The following is a 17,615-nucleotide window of genomic DNA, read 5'->3' as shown; positions in this document are numbered from 1 at the left end:
GCAAAAAATCTGTGGAATTGCATGATTTGAAATATCAGTGGAGAATGGACATCTGGAAGCACACTTTTATGAGGGTGATTGCTCCCACTATGTGTGTTTCTCCAGATCCATTCCTAAATTTTGTCTTGGTTTCTCAGCTAGTACAGAAGATATATGACACATGTGTAATTAAAGAAGCAATTTATCTGGTTCCTCTCCTGCTTTTAAAGGTTTTTTTTTTTCCCTGCAGTTACAAGTTTTGCCTATTTCCAGTTATTGACAGATATTGCTTTGGGACCACAGACACAAGTAGACATGCCAGAAAAAGCATTTAGCCAATGGCTTTTCCTGGCTATGTGTCTAATGGAGCCAGGTTTTCAGGGTGTGTTCTTCTCAAACCTAGTTAAAGTTTTCCTTTGGTGGTCAGCCAGTAAGTTAATGATCCCCTTCAGTTCTTTACAGTGTGGCTGGTTTTGTGTGGCTTTTGTGTTTTCCTGTCTTGTTGCTGTAGGAGTTTTGCTCCAGTACTACCTATAAGAGCTTTGTGGATTCCATGCTGTCATGGAGCAGTGCTGTGCTTACATGTCAAATTGGTTAAAAACTATGGGAAATATCTTTCAAAAATTTTGTGTGTGTATATATATGAATGTAAAAAAATTTTTAGAAATTCTGGCATCAAATTGCATTCCTTTATATTCCTCTCTTTTAAGAACAAAAAGAGACCAATATTTGCTATTTGTGTTGTTTTGTTTTTTGTTTAGGGGAAATGTTGGTGCTCTCCCATCACATGTGTGATGTAGCGTGTTTGAAGCGGATGTTTGGTGATTGCTGTGTTAAACGGCTTTAAAGAGCCTGTTTTAAAAGGCTTTGGGTCTTTTTAAGAAGGCAAAACCAGCATATAAAGACTATTGTCAGAAAGCCTTTAATAATTTTCAGAAAATTTTTTCAGCAGTTTTCTTTGTGGACTCTCACTTTTATTTTTGAATTTCATTTTTATATGATCAAAACCATCCTGTCTTTCAGGCTATGAACCGTTCCCTTGCAAATGTGATTCTTGGTGGCTATGGCACTGCGTCAACAGCTGGTGGGAAACCCATGGAAATTACTGGAACTCACACAGAAATCAATGTGGACAATGCAGTTGAAATGATAAAAGAAGCCAATAGTATTATTATTACTCCAGGTAAGACTTTCTTGACTTATACAGCAAGATGTTCAGAGAATGTATTATTAAAAAAAAAAGATCCCAACCAAACAAAACCACAAAACAAATGAAAAGACTGTAGCCTGAAGATGCAGCATGGCAGCAGCATGTCAAATGTTGACTGGATCCATGTGATTTGTTTTTGTTCCCGGGTCAGTTGTCATTCCTCTGTACAGAGATATGTGCCACTTAATTTTTCTCTGTGTATGTCTCTTCAACCTTTGTCCTTCTTATTTGCATTTTAAAATCTTCAGAACAAAGACTATCTTTAAAATTAAGCTTACACCACAACAGCTGTACAGAAAATTAACTGTGAATTTCCAAGCAGTACCACAATACCAGTGGTACCAATACATCTGTCTGTTAAATTCCTGAAAGACAGGATTTTGTTTACACTTCTCATGTATGTACTCAATTCTCCACTGGTTTATGAAAAAAAAAAAAAGGCAAAAAACCCCCATCCAAAATGTAGTTAATATAAATAATGTAATTAAAGTAAAAAAACCCAACCTGAAAACCAAAAGCTGAGCTGGTCTGAATCTATTATGTTGGCTGTTCATGTTGTTCAGTAGCACATTCCCTGATAGGAAAAAGTCAGGTAGGGGACAGTTCAAAACTTCACCTTCAACTGAATGGCATGACTATCGTGTTAAACTCATTTTAGCACTGGAATGTGAAGAATGCTAAAATACAAAGTCATCTTTCATTTTGCTTCAACTTTAATGAGACCATCAGTCAGGCAGAGTTCTAATTTGGGAAGTTACTTTGTTTCTAGTGAAGCTTGCAACCATCTTCAAGGAGTTTGCCTCTTTCTCCTGTGGTCAAAAAACCTTCAGGACACCATTAATAATATATACTCTTTGTTTTTCTCCTGGGTATAGTTGCTCTGATGAATTAGCTCAGACAGAAAGACTGAAAAGATTGTTTACTGCTAAAAGCCATATCCAGCTACTGGATTTGCATTACGCAGATTGAAATTCTGTTGAGGATAATGGTTGTGAAGTAACCTAGCAATTGCCCTTTTATCAATTTTTCAAAATACCTATCTGCAACATCATTTTCTGATAGTGAAAGAAACATGTATTTTTGTAAAGGTGAAATTAGTTGCTTTAGTTTGACTGGTAAAATCACTGCACTGTAAGTGGTCAGGAGATCAAAAAAGAGATTAATTACAGTGGGCAGGCTGTGAATATATGAGAATCTGATGTGTATGTATTTATTTTATTTATTTTTAATTATAAGAGCTTCTCTTTGTGTCTTTTTGTCTCTTGTTGTCTACAACTAGTCTTTCTGCAGTAAAACAGGAAAATAAGTTAAAATTTTGAAATTCTTTCAGGTTATGGTTTGTGTGCAGCAAAAGCTCAGTACCCAATAGCTGATCTGGTGAAGATGTTGAGAGAACAAGGGAAAAATGTCAGGTAAGTGCTTTCCTTCATGATAAGTATTACAGCTGGTTTGGTTTGGTTTGGTTTTTTCATTAAAACCCTCTGCAAGTCTTAGTTTTGGTTTAATATTTTTTTCAGCATTGACACAGGCACAGAATAGCAAAGTTAAAGAGATTTCTGGATTGTCTAGTTCATGCAGCCCCCTTGCTCAGATCAGAATCAACTGGAGAAGTTGCCTAAAATCTTTTCCAATTGGATTTTTAATATCTTGTCTCCACAGATGGAGAATGACAGCCTCTTTGGGCAGTTTCGTATGATGTTCAGTCATCCTTAGGGTACAACTGATTTTTCCCATATTTCAATTTGCAACTGTTGCCTCTTGCCTGTTCCCTGGATACCCCTGAGAAGAATCTCGCTCTGTCTTTTTTATTGCCCTCCATCTGTATTTATACAGAGCGATAAGATTCCCTTAATCCTTCTCTTCTGCAGGCTGAAGAATCCCAGTTTTCAACCTCTCCTCTTGTGGCAGATACTCCAAATCATTTAGCAACTTAGACTTATGGGGTTACCATAAGAGTTTACTATGGCAAGCAAGACTGCTATTAGAGTTCTTTAAGCATTGCTTAAAAGGATTATGGGAGTGCATGTCTCCACTCTCAAGAACTTATTCTGCTGGAGTGCTGCTCCAAAAAGCAGAGATAATTTTTAGGTTGTCAGTATTGGCCTCACGTCCTTTCCTCTTTCAGTTTTTCTGTAGACCTTATAGATTCTGAAAGTACTGGAAAGAAAACATTATGTCTTTCTTGCTGATTGTTTGAAATTTTGCTTGTTTTCTAATTATGATAACTTAATATTTTAAAATCAATCGAGGCTCAATTTTCATTTCAAACAAGGTATTTTGGCAGATGCTGGCTAGCCAGACTCATTCTCTGATTTCCATGTGTTTATTTCAATTAGATGGTGACTTCCCTTTGGCATGAGTTCTCTAGTAATTAGCGTTTTTTTGGTTTTGTTTTTCTTCTTCCACTACTTTTCCAACCTTATTAAAAAGTTGCTTGTAAGCTTTTGCAGTGTGTTACAGCATTGTGTTGGATAACACAACACAGAGTTCTAGGGCTTAGCAGCAATTATTTGTTACTGTTTAACCAGGATTTTGCATATAAAATTGCTTTATGAATGTATTTCTTCATGCATACATGAGAAATGAGGGTGTGTGGTGGTGTGTTTGCTTCCTGGAGCAGTCTTTACACCTTGTTTCTCCATGTTTAGCAACAGCTCTGTGTGTGTCCAGATTGCATTAAAACATTTGAAGACGCCTTAGTTGTGCAACAAAAAAACCTCTTTCATGGCTAATGCAATGACAGTCTTGTATACTTCTGGCTTTCCTTTCAGTGCTTCCTTGGGGGGTTAGCTTTTTCTTGACCAACCTTGGTGAAATAAAAAAAAATACTGTTTTTTCCTTTTATGTTGGTTTTGAAAGGGAGAAAAGTGAATGAGTCCTTGAAATAAATGGCTTGTACTTGAAATGAGTCAAATTCAGGAAAGAATCACTGCAGTGGTTACCTAGTATTTTAATGAAATAAATCTGTATTTACAGTTTGTGGTAATTCAGGCCTTTCATCACTTTGCTGAGCTCCCATGGTGTTCATTGAGTGCAGCTGTTGTCCTCTGGTTTCAGTAGGCCTGGAGTGCCTTGGGACCCTAATACACTCGCCATCCAGATGTAGTGACACTCTCACACACACGCTGTGGCGGGCTGCCAGCATGGACACGGGATTGCATCAGTCTGTAGTGCCCATCGTGTGCCAAGAAAAATTGCGACTGTCATATGGTCTGTTTTTTTGCTTCATGGCTCACCACTGATCCAGAGAAGCTGTTGTTTTAATTTGCTTTGCCTATAGCCATAACATTCTCAGTGAAGACCGCAGATAATATAACATGATGCGTAACCTTTGACTAGGATTTAAATTTAGAAGTACAGGAGAGTTTTTGGAAACTTTAGACTGTTTTAGTTACTCAGTTGCATAGCTAACATCATCGCTCACTTGAGATGGTCTTGCAGCAGATCACATCTTTAATGCATTAGTAAAGTCACAAAGAAAGCTGGATATTACTGAGCCTTGAGTATAGCTTTCCCTTGTCATGGATGGGTAAACAACAAAACTTTTTATAGGCTAAATCCCATAGCCCCGAGAATCTATTGGCCTTGGAGAGGAAATGGCTGTTCTACAGCTGGTGTTGTATTTCTGCAAAGTTAGAACTAAGTAAATTGTTGAAAGTTCTTGCCTTACCAAAGTTCATTAGCCACATGTTATGTCGTTTGTAGAACCCCGGTTGTGAAATTCTGATTTTTTTCTATATAATAAAATTATATTCTGTAGTAATTTTGTATATAGAAGCATAATTACAGTCTAAAACTGTATGTGCTCATATGTGCAAGGGTTGTTGATGCTCTCCATATCCACATCAAGTGTCCTAGTTTTTACCACAGTATGACTTTCCTGAGATATTCTCTTTCAATGTGTTTTGTTTTCCTGCATCGTAAGATGTTCTTGATAAGAAAAAAGCATTTTTGTATGGAAGGACTCTTAAAATTGTGCTTTGCGTAGACTTTCTAAATAATTTCATAGTTAATAAGTTGATTTTCTGGTAATTCTGTAGTGGTTTGGTCCAAAATACTCATTACTGTTTATCTGCTGTGAGATAAGAATTAGGAGAAATGCAAAACAGGCACCAAACTTGAAAGAATATAAAGAAGTTTATTAACAGACCTAAAAGAAGAAAAAAAAATTATACCACCTTCAGAACTCTCCTCCTCCCCCCACCTTCCTCCCTTCTCCCACTGACAATGTGAAAAGACAACCCTTAAGATGTTCAGTCCATTTACCACTTCCATAATAACCTTGTTCAGTCCATTTAGAAAGAGAAGTCTCTTCTTGCTCATGCTATGAAAACATTATCACAAAGAGACAGCCGCCCAATTCCAAATATTGTTCAGTCCATTTAGGAAGAGGAGTCTCTCTGCCTGCGTGTGAGTCCTTTCCCCCGACTTGCAGCTTTTCCTGCAACTGCTTTCGAGGATCCACTCTTGAAGTTTTTTGGGGTACAATTTTAAGGTTGAGCCGTTCAGAAACAAAAACAGAGGCCCTTCTCCTTCCCTGGGAGCAAAGGGTCTTCATCATCTTCATCGTTAGGACTATCTCTGGGAGCATCTCTAGGAACTGAGGTTTTCTCCTTTCCCATTTGGAGCAAAAGTCCTCATCTGGTTCATCTCTAGGGACTGAGGTTTTCTCCTTTCTCGTTTGGAGCAAAAGTCCTCATCTGGTTCATCTCTCCCTGTCCAAACTTCTCATGAAATTACAGCTGCGTCAGCATCTGCCTATCTCAACGCAGGTGCTTCTGCTCACGAGTTGAACACTCCACCCCCCATATCTTCATGAAATTACAACAGGATACTCTGATATATCATAGCTTCACAACAGAATTTCAGCTTTAAGCATCTCCTCTCTCTCTTCCCTCAGGTTTTCAGCTCTTCACAGCAATAAAAGGGTTAATCTCACCTCGGCCTTGCAGCTTTGCAGCTGGAATGTTGAATTTTTCTTATCGCAGTGGAGAGGGGGGAGAGCCGAGCCGCTCCGGCTGCCCACGGCAAGGCAGTGGGGGGGGGGGGTTCCATGGCTGGAACAGGTCCATCGGCTCCAGGATGGCCGTGGCCCGGCCCGGCCTGGCCCGAGCAGGGCCTGGGCCGGGCCCGCTGGGCCCTGCTCGGGCCCTGCAGCCACCTGTCCCAGCGCCGGAAACGAGAGAGAGCTTGGAGGGGGAGTTTGCCTATTCTTAAATGTGGATCACAGAGGTGGTCACAACTTTAAGTGGCTTAGAGAATTGTCCATATTCAAACTGGCCAGCTGATAGGTTCTATCAGTTCCCAGAGGAAACTGTAAGCACCCCTTAGCAAGGACGTCCCTTCCGGGACTATGCTTGCTAACCTATGACAAATTCATAGTTGAGAGACATGCACATTGCTGTTTTAACGGCCTTTCAAAATAGTTGCTAGTAAGTTAGTGTTTTGGTTTGGGGTTTTTTTAACCTACTTTTTATAGGTAGATATCTTGAAGGACTTGGATTTCTGTGTTTTGATGCTGGAGAATGTAATTACTTTTTAACACATGAAAACAAGTTTTCTGTATTTTTGAAAATGTGGTAGTATTGATTTAGTGTTGTACCTATGGTTTTTGATTTTTTTTTTTTTTCATTGATTCTGCAAGGATTCATCTGAGCTCTAGCAAATGTGTTTAGGATTCTGGTTTTTTCCTCCACTGTTTAATTTCTTGAATGTAATAGAATGTGTGCTTGGGTATCAGTTACACATTTATCTGCAAATTAATAAATAAGACTGATTACCTACAATTGTTTATGGTATCAATTTAAAGCCATCATCTGTTGTAGCTCTACATGAAAATCTAGAAGAATTTTAAAGGATGAGCTGTTAAGATGCTGTCCCAAGCAGCCTTAACACATAAGTAGCTCATGCATGCAAGAGGGGAGTTACTGTCACTGGTGAGCAGCGGCAAAGGAACAATGTGTGCTGGTGCAGGTTTCTGGGAAACTGAGTTATACACAGCACAAGAATACAAAGTGTGTACCGATGTGTCAGTTCTTGGTTTGTTGTAATTGACTTCAGCGTGTGGGTTCTGACTTACTAATGCTGCAGATGAAGGACAGCTGGAGCCCAACAGGTCTGTTTAGCTCCAGTGGTTTATTGAGGTAGTTAGAACTAGCAAACCATGCAGAGCCTGATGGCTTCTGCGAGGATGCAGCTATGGCTGCATGCTCCTGGGGGAGTATTGCAGGTGTGCTATTGGTTCCATATGGGTCAGCTTGCCTCTGGATGACCTTACTAGGTCAGCATATGATGCTTTGTGGAAGCGGGCTTTTGTTTTTTGCTTGTATTTGGGTTCTTGGGAAGGCTATTGGACTGAGCTAAGATTCATCTGGATCTTGCCCCTGCTGTCATAAACTATAGTGGTTGGAAATAGGGAACCAGTATCAGCCCTCATTTAACTGTATGTAATTTAGCTATCTAACTCAATTTAAATTTAACTGACTTGACTGCTGGAGAGCCACCGAGCTTGGTCCATGGGACTGGTTTTGGGGGCATATGTTGCTTTAGGCACGACACCAGGTCTAAACTATCTGGGCTAGCTCCGTGTGTTGATGCTTGTAACCTACAGAGTCATCCATATGTGTGATGAACATTATACTGTGATACTCTGAAGTCATGCTGCACTGCAACTGTTACATGGCAGAATTCAAGCTGTGGAATATCTGAGTGATGCTCTTCTTCATTCATCTAGTTTGTTGGTGGTTTTTTTCACTTCCTGTTACCTAGAATAATGGATTGTTGTTTGCACTGAAAACAGAGCTGCAAAGAGGTGTCTAAATAAAGTGAATGAGATGTGAGGAACTTCAAGTGAGGCAAAACCCTTGGGCAAATACAGCATTTAAAGTGTTGAGTAAGCTAAATTAGGCACCAGCCAGATGTTACTTTGCTCTGCCCAGCTTTGTTACAATGACAGGAACCCTATCTTTACATGGATTAAGTGATCCTGAAACACTTCTGCACTGGGTTAGGTGCTGCTCTTTTGAGCCAGTTCTTTCAGTATTGATTACAAGAATGTTATCCAGCCAGCTGTCATAAAGATAGATACTGACTTTATGAGCTGTATGAGAAATAATTTCCATTCTGAGATTTTTTAGTCATTTTTTGTGCTATAGTTGTCTTTTTGATATTACTAACTTCATACTAATTCCGCCACCTTCAGTCTTTTCTATCCCACTCAACTCCAGATGAAGTGTTTTCTGTGCTGAAAGTGCTAGATATGTGTATGTCAGGAGTTTTAGATATTTAGCCTACATTTAAAATAAAATGCTGCACTTTTTGTATTACTCGAAAAAGTTTGAAACGTAAACTCGTGTGCTGTGTTGTCTTTATAAAACGAAAAGGTATCTAGTAGAGGCTGGTTAAGAAAGTTGAATATCCTTGCTTGATGCTGTTTATCTATGAAGTGTGAGTAGTGAGGTGATGTGCGCTTCACGCTTGATGCGCCAACCTAACGTAGTTCTTGTGCTCGAGGCATGAGCTCTGGCGTGCCCCAGGTCAGAGAGAGTCCAGCTGCGTTACTTCTGTGCGTTGCTGAAGAGACTTCAGCATCAGGAAAAGAGCTGCTGGCTGAGCTAGCTAGCTGGCTTCTTTGCAGAGGGAACACGGCAGGAGCCGATGGTATCGGCTCACATTAGCTCGGAGACAAAGGAAGAGAGAGGCTGTTCTGGTCTGACTCCTAACAGGTTTATTGTGAGAAGTTTCGCAACCCGAACAAGCTCGGAAGGGATGGAATGCGATGGGAAGCCCCCCTGAGGCTCATCCTCAGTTTTACAGGCAATTTGAAAACCGCGGCGAAAGGGGGAAACAACCAATGAGTTACAAGCCAGGGGCAAGATACAATGTTACAAGAACCACTGGGGGAAACTGAGAGGCGGGGGTTATAACAAAGAACCAATGAACGACTGAGTAACCGGGAATTTTCCCGAACTGGGGGAGGCAGCTTGTACCCGGGCACCGCCTGGGGGGGTGCGGCTTAGGCTTCTGAGCCGCCCATCGACCCACCCTCTGAGTCTGCCTCTTTGGGAACTCGATCCAGGGAATGGGCTGGGATTGATTGGCATCACGCTGCCCCAGCCCCGCAGTGGGGTGGGTCACAGCAACACTTCAGTATTTGACAATTGGTGGTGGTAAGCAAGGCCCACCTTAGGTTGTCAGGGTCAAAAGAAAAAATTTCTGTTGAATTCTGTATTTCAGTGAAATACCAGAATAATGTTTCAAGTCATACACAACCTGATTGTTGCTATGTGTTGAGGTTTAAGATTTCTTCTTGATTTATAAACAAACCAACCAACCGAAGGGAGTTCCTGCATAACTGATGGCAAAAGAATATCAAAGAAACTTGGCAATTTTTCCTTGAAAGCATTTTTACTGTAAAACATGTTTCCCTTTAAAATAATTTCTGTGTTAAATTTTTGCATATGAATGAGATTCATGTTATGAACATCTGAGAGAGCATATGTAACAAAATGTTCCTGCTGAAATGCACATAGCTTTGAAGAACTGCTGCTGTTGTGAGTTGGAAGCAAAACTGATGCTTTTATTAGACAAGTTATGAGCCATTAAGGATTTTAGGTATCTATTTTCCATGTTTACCTGAATTCTGCTTTCTATTGGACAGGCTGATTTCACTCCAGAAGTGTGTAAATGTTACCTTGTGACATTAATTAGAGCCTTAGAGAAGCCATGTTTTTTAATTATTCTTTTTGACATTCTTGCACATCCAATTTCAAGTAGTACTGGCAAGCTACTGTCATATTTGGTTAACAGTCTCGTACAAGCAGACTTTTGGGAGTCACTTCAGTATTTGTCCAAAAAAGCTTTTGTATGAGCAGCTTTCTCAAACTTTGTGAATATGCAGTATGTGGTTTCAAGCAGAGTCTGTCAGAAGTCTCTAACTACTGATGGTTCATGCCATAACTCTTCCTGCATGAAGATAATTTGTTCCTTTCTTTTCTTCTTTCCTTGCCTCTTGCCAGGAATGGTGAAGTCAAAGGTGAAATTCATTCTCTTGGCAGCTTAAATTTTGGCTTTCCAGCCCTTGAAATAAGATTGTATGTGTATATAGTACTTAATAGAAACCTCACGAGTATTTTGTTTTGTGTACTGCCAAAGCAGCTTTGGTCACAAAGGCACTCAAATAATTTTATTAGACACAAAAGAGAATTTTGTTGGAAAATCTGTTTTCACTGCCAGAGCAGTGATGAGTTTTCTCAAGGGTACTTCAGAATAAGAGCTCTCCTACTGTACTTTTAGTGATTGAATTTGGTATACTTAAGGTCTAGCTGCAGTACTACACATGGCTTGTGCTACTGAGTGAGTGGTGTGAAACATAAGCTGTTAGTAATTTATGCTGTATATTTGCTCTCCTTCTGATTCTAGGTATTATCCTTTGCAGCAGGGTCCCAAATGTTTACTAGCTGAATACAATCTATTCCCTTTCTTCTTTAAAAGCATTCCTTTTAAAACTAGCTTTTATCCTACTGTTCAACCTAGAGCTTAAAGTTGTAGTATATCTAGTATTATGTGGATTAATCATATGTCCTTAATTTTGTTGCTGGAGTTCCAATTGTCTCAGTTTTGTATTGTATTAATGTTGCCTTGATGATGGAGTGCTCAGTTGCCCATTTAAGGATGTATTTGTACAGTCTTCAATTACCAAGTGATCTATGTTGATTGGAGTGTGACTTGTGGTCCATCAGTGATGTGTTATCCATTCCCATCGCGGTGGAGTTGAAAATAGAAGTATGTGTCATGGCAAGTTGGTTTATTAGTCTTTCTCTCATTTCTGAAGAAGTCTGAATAACTTTCATTTAATTCCTGACTTACTTGGATTTCTGTTCAGAAACTTCTGTTCCAAAATCCAAGAATTCAAAAATCCTCTTTTTTTCTTGGCTATTTTTCTTCTCTTCCAAAGTATACATAGGCTTCTGAATTAAACATTTATCTTCAGCCCCATACAATGTTCATCTGAGGCACTTCTGGCATGAGTGAGTCAGCATTCTATCTGGTGATAGCTCCAGAAATGGAAAGACAGAAAGTACACAGGACAGTAGACATGGATATGCCTTGCTTGTAAGGGCCAGTAGATGATCAGAAGAGTACCAACATGAAACAGATCTGCTTCTAACCAAATATGTCCTTGGTGGTTGCTGCTAAACCAGTTTACATCTCCATTCTGGCTTTTTCAGGTTTTTACTCTTAAGAGAACTGCATGCATGCTGAGCACCCCAGGTGCCACGCTGTTGGTCTGTCTGAAGTTTTAGTAACTCATGAGCAGTGTATTTTCTCTAAGTTGTTTTTGAGCTGTTCTGAAAACATTTTTTAAAATGTTTATGCTTAAACTGTTACAGTTTCTTAGGTCTCAACCTTTTCACTCCCCCTCCTTTTTTTGTCCTCTTTTCATTTCTTCCTAAGGTCAATCATAAGAAGAAAGTGGCATGTTAACCTAATTCGGCAAGGCATTGTCTTGTGCTTGAAGTAGAGTCCCTGTTAACTTTTCTGTTGGATTGAAGTGTTTCTTCATACAAGTGTTTCTTGTACATACTCTAGAGATACCTGAATCAATAAAGTCATTTGCCAAGGGGTTTTGCTTCAGAAAGGTGGCATGGTCTCTTGCCTTTTTCATGGTGAATTTATTTAGTCTGTGGTGTTTTCAGTGATGTAAGGGACCTGAAAAACATATAAATATGAATGGTAGTTTTACAGTTAAAAGGTTCATTTGTAAAAGCCCAAAAGAATCTGTCACGAGACTTGAAATATGGTACTGCTTGGAAGCTGAACTGTTAAAGTTTAACAGTTCCATTTTATTAATTGCCATTTGTGCTTATACTTAAGAACTTCTCAGCCTTGTAAGTCACAGGTGACAATTTTAATGTATTAAACAAAGTGGTCCAAATTTATTAATGGGATTTTTTCCCTTTTAGGTTTGGTATTCACCCTGTGGCTGGTCGTATGCCTGGTCAGCTGAATGTACTGCTAGCAGAGGCTGGCGTTCCCTATGATATTGTACTGGAAATGGATGAAATCAATGAAGACTTCCCAGGTTAGCATGTGAGCCATAAGTTTCCAGTAGATTGGATGATATATTTGATTTTGTTTTTGCACTGCACAGGGATTTTTAACAATAGAAAGTCAAGAAGTCAAGCCATTCAGTTTTTTTTTATAGAGGACTAGAAGTCTTTTTAGGTGGGAGGGAAGTGGGGAGGAGCTTTTTTTTTTTAATTGCTTGTAGCTGTGAAGTAAATGGCAAATGCTGTATCTTTATTATCTCTGTTACTGCCCTGTCCCCACAGAGGAAAACTATTGTAACTTCTTTAGGTCAGGTATTGTGGATAACTTGACCCTGTCATGTCTTGCAAACCTGTATAGCACTGTACTGGCAACTTCTTGCTTTCTTACATCTTTATTTAAAAGGCAGAAGGTTGCCAGTAAAAGGTTTTTCAGAAGAATATTCAAAAGAAAAGTGAGGCACAAAAAAATTTGAAAGTGATGATAGTATGTGTGTATTCAACCATATTTAAAAATCAAAAGGATTTAAATTTTGTCTGTCAGGGTGGTCTGATGAGTCCCTTGGAATTGGGTTGTGGATGATTGCAGCTTGTTGGAGGTAGCTGGCAGCACATTTGAATTCTCACATATAATTTGCCCAAGAAGTTTGTAAAATACTTGTGTGCATACTGTCTCCATAAATGTTTGTAGAGTACTTAACCATTAGGGGTTCTTCTGCCTAGAAATATCAGATTTTACACAAAAATGTGCATCAGCCTCAGTGGTCAGATTTCAGATAATTTTTCATCAGTGTCATTTTCTTTGTCTTGCTGCAGAAACTGACTTGGTCCTTGTAATTGGTGCAAATGATACAGTTAATTCAGCAGCTCAGGAAGATCCAAACTCTATCATAGCTGGAATGCCGGTTCTTGAGGTCTGGAAGTCAAAACAGGTGAGATTAACAGAGCTGAGTTATCACCTACCTTTAGCAAGATTTTAAAAACATGGTTTATAGGATAAGCTAACAAGATTCTTCCATTATTCTGGTTTCCACAAGAAGCTTTTCTCCAAGTTGTCCAACAAAACAGTCAGTGCTTTGCAAGTGTGATGCACTGGTTTTGATTCTATAATCATCATCAATGGCTTTAGTGAGACTGATTATGACTGCAATAGAAAAGATCAAATAGAGTGCTTCTACTAGGATGTGATTAGAATAAATGCTTACATCTGCAGCCCTGAAACATTTCTGTACAAATACCTGTTCTGTTGAGTTTATAGCTGATGACTTTAATACTGAGGTGGAAATACAAGAATTAATAATATGAGTAAATAAAATAAAAATAATAATTAAAGAACAACAAACACCCCTCAAAACCCCCAAACAATGCATGGCTGAGTCGAATAGAGAGCTTAGACTGTCCAGGTTGAACCAACAGTTTAGTTACCTTAACAGTTTTGCACTGATCTAAAGTACATGTACTTGTGTTTCCTTGATGTGAAATCTTTGATACCTTGTTCTGAATGCAGTGGTGGCTTCAGTTGTTCTGTGGGTTATCCATTCAAGTACTCAGTCATGGGCACATCTGTTTATCAGTAGTGTGTGTAGCTATATATTGCAATTTGAGAAATAAACATGAACATAATTAAGGTAAAGCTTCTCAGTTTCTCTGCTGAAGGTGCCACAGTTAACTAATTTGACATTTAATAGCTAAAACTGGCTGAAAGTTGTTTTGAAGTCCCACGGGCACTTCAAAGTTAGTCTCAAAACCCTTCGATGTTATGGTTATCAGTGCACATCTTGCTTTGACTTTATTACATGGAATAAAGTAAATGCATGTGTAATGTCCACAATCTCTTCATCTGAAATGTAACACTGTATTTAACAACAAAATATTTCTGAAATATCAATATCAATTTATCTGCTATATTAAAGTTTGAAATAGTTTCATAGCAGTGAGCACTCTGTTTTGGTCAGAGATGTCTCTTCCTCTTCCTTCATTTTTGGAGGTTGGTTTTGTGTTATCTTTGTTTGAGGAAGGATAGTAGCTGGGTGTTTTGCTGTTTCAAACATGAACTCTTTGTGTGCAGGTCATTGTAATGAAGAGATCTTTGGGAGTTGGTTATGCAGCGGTGGACAATCCCATCTTCTACAAGCCCAATACTGCCATGCTGTTGGGAGATGCTAAGAAGACTTGCGATGCCCTGCAGGCCAAAGTCAGGGAATCATACCAAAGCTAAATATTGATTTATATTCTGCTCATATTTTTGACTACAGTTTTGTCACAGAGGTCACAGAAAATGAGAGGTGGAGGGACCTCTCACTGTCATAAGGCAGCTGGCTTTTGGAGAAGACTGCATTGACTCCTAGGAGATGTAGTTCAGTCAGGGGATATAGACTATTATAAAAAGATGGGCAGATTAGCCCTTCAAACTAAATCTCCAATGAGACAATGCATAAAAGAATGAAAATGTTCTTTATAAGGCCAACATTGTACTGTTGCAAGAGGAAATTAATAACTCATAGCCATCTTTAAGTAGTTACTGACTTCCTCCTCCTTACTGTCTGTACTTCTGTCATGGAAATTCACTAAAATATACTGTGCCAAAACTGTATTCAGTCTTATCATCAAAGCTGGTTTTTGGCTGGTATGGACAATGCAACTGTTGATTTCATCAAAACTTAAATTTCAAACAGATGCAAGCAGAAGCAAATCCTTGCATGTCCCTTCAAACTCAGGACATTGTCTAAAATAGATGCTTACATGATTTGAGATCTAAGCATAATGTTCTTTTTCTTTTGGGGATTGTATGGATGCTGTGAATCAGGAACATTTTAGGAAAGTTACTTTTCTTTAAAATACGGTTCCACTTTTTTATGGTGCACACTTACGTTAAATGAAACACAGAATATCAGGCACTTGCCAAGTAATCTTCATGTCTGACAAGGAAATGTACATTTATTTGCATTGCTTAACTATTTTAAGCAGCTGCTAAATTCTCCATCTTTTTCAGTCTGTACCTTTTTAAGTGTCTGAGAAAAAAACATGGTCCAGTTCTGCACAGGCAGAAACCTGATCTGTTCACAGAATTTGGACCACAGTCTTTCAGTTTGTTCACCTAGACTTTTAATTGTACTTACTACTTTAAAACTTAGTGATGCTTTCTTAACTAATATTCTTGTGATGCTGAAAAAAACACTTTTGAACTCCTTCTCTATTCTGCTCTTGTGAGATCCCACCTGGATTGTTGTCTTCAGCTCTAGGGCCCCCAACACAAAAAAGATGTTGACCTGTTGGAACAAGTCCAGAGAAGGCTGCTAAGCTGACCACAGGGCCTGAGCACCTCTCCTGTGAACACAGGCTGAGAGAGCTGGGATTGCTCAGCTGGGAGAAGAGAAGGCGTTGCTGACATCTTATAGCACCTTCCAGTACCTAAAAGGGGCCCACAAGAGAGCTGGAGAGGGACTTTTCACGTGGGCATGTCGTGAAAGGACAAGGGAAAATGGCTTCAAAGTGAAGGAGGGCAGGTTTATATTAGATGTTAAGAAATTCTTTACTGTGAGGGTGCTGAGGCACTGCGACAGGTTGCCCAGAGAAGCTGTGGATGCTCCATCCCTGGAAATGCTCATGATCAGGCTGTATGGGGCTCTGAGTAACCTTGTCTAGTGAACGGTTCCCTGCCCATGGGGTTCCAATTGGAACTGGATGATCTTTAAAGTCCCTTACAACCCAAACCATTCTGTGCTTCTACGTTTAAGATGCTGGAGTTCATTAGACTTTCTCTAAATAAATAAGCTATTGTTTGGACAGCACAGAAACATACTAAACATAAAATCCAGTGATTATTTGACTTCTTACTAATTTAATTAAAAGCACTATTTAATTTCCATAAGTCCAGCAAAGTTAAATTATGACATAGATTGCTGTTTTGTTTTTATTATATTAAGTATACTTGAGTGAAATTCAAATATTTGCCTAATAACATGAATTTGTCATATTTCCATAACGTCCACATATATTTCCATAATGATGTAACAACTGTCCATGGTGACAAAGGCCAAACAGAGATAACTGTCCTTGTGTTAGAAGCCATTCATATCTAGAGAAGACAAACTATTATGAAGTAAGTCTTGAAATTAATCCATCTTGGTCAATAGAACAAACTATTTTTTTTATTACACCATGCATAGAGACCTCATATAAAATAAAGTACTTCTTCTTGGCTACCTCTGTTTTTATGTGAAGATCACTTAAAGCACAGATTTTGAATAGGTAGTACATTAAAAAATGTAATGATATACAGCAGATCTATCATTTTTGCAGATCTCTTTTCTATGATTTAACAAAAAAATTATCATGCATTAATATGTTATATTCTGCAGGAAAAGGCTTGTAACTGAATTTTAATTTAGAACATTGTGACAACCATATTTGAATGTAGCATGTATGGCCTCTTGATTTCATTGTGTTCAACCTTTCCTTCAGGTCTGCAAAAAATAGGAGGGAAATGGGAAAAGAGAGAAGACAAAGAAATAATTCTCCATCTCTCTCCCTCCCAGCTAAGCAAAAAAATGGGGGATTTGAAGGCATCTAACATCCTAATGCATTAATTTTTGTCTTGTCAAACTGGCTGCAGTATGCATCATGTCTCTGCTCATAGGTAGCTAATAAAAGATCTAGCTTTTCTTTAAAAAACAGCAAACAAGGGAGGGGGAACACTTTTTCATTTGTACTCGGAAAAAACCCCATACTGTTACTTTGGATCAATAGTAGCAGGGTTCTCTTTAACATGTGCTTTACCATGGAACACTAGCTAATTGCTGAAGTGCTAATAAAAAGTCAGTTATTTTTCTCTGTTGATCACTGTCTTTGTTCTCTCCTGTTGTGTTTCCTGAGTAGTTAACTAGTCCAAGATTACTTTTGCAAGTTAAGAGACTCAAAGTGCCACCAAAGGATGTTGAGATTGAAGGCTGTAGTGAATGGAAATCATGGCAAAATATTATTTTTTTTTTTTTTTAGTTGGTTCTTTACATTTTTTCCTTTTAGGTATGACTGTCATCTGACTGTAGGAACTTCACTTAGTTTTTCTAGTAAATGAAGAGGGTTAGACAACTGAGAGTGATTGAACAAGATATGTGTTGCTTTTTTGAGATTAAAGAAGAAAGAAAGCTGTAATAACTGACTGGTCTGAGTAGTTTATTTTCCAGTGGCTGAGGTGTGAGATGAATCCTATCCCTTTGAGCCAGGTGCCATAAAAGCTTGCTTCAGTTGTTACTTGGTTCTACAAGACTGCTGAATTGATTGCTGTGATGGTTACAGTTTCTACCTTCAAAGTGAGTGATAAGTGAATAATTTTAGCCATCTGACAGTCTGTTCAGTAATACCACAAGTCTGACATG

General features: G+C 38.8%; 1 protein-coding gene across 2 annotated transcripts in view; it reads left to right on the top strand.

Annotated features, from left to right (window-relative positions):
* NNT (nicotinamide nucleotide transhydrogenase) overlaps positions 1 to 15,252 on the top strand; it is a 43,948-nt gene extending 28,696 nt beyond the window's left edge. For both annotated transcript variants that reach the window (XM_039566605.1, XM_039566606.1), the window contains exons 18-22: positions 1,003 to 1,162; positions 2,520 to 2,601; positions 12,154 to 12,272; positions 13,054 to 13,169; positions 14,306 to 15,252. In XM_039566605.1, the coding sequence (XP_039422539.1) occupies positions 1,003 to 1,162; positions 2,520 to 2,601; positions 12,154 to 12,272; positions 13,054 to 13,169; positions 14,306 to 14,455 (627 nt within the window). In that variant the 3' untranslated portion in view covers positions 14,456 to 15,252. The remainder of the gene's footprint in view (positions 1 to 1,002; positions 1,163 to 2,519; positions 2,602 to 12,153; positions 12,273 to 13,053; positions 13,170 to 14,305) is intronic.
* The last annotated feature ends 2,363 nt before the right edge of the window (positions 15,253 to 17,615 follow it).

This window comes from Corvus cornix, chromosome Z (genome assembly GCF_000738735.6).
Source record: "Corvus cornix cornix isolate S_Up_H32 chromosome Z, ASM73873v5, whole genome shotgun sequence".
Lineage (NCBI taxonomy): Eukaryota > Metazoa > Chordata > Aves > Passeriformes > Corvidae > Corvus > Corvus cornix.
This window is presented reverse-complemented; position numbering and strand designations above follow the sequence as displayed.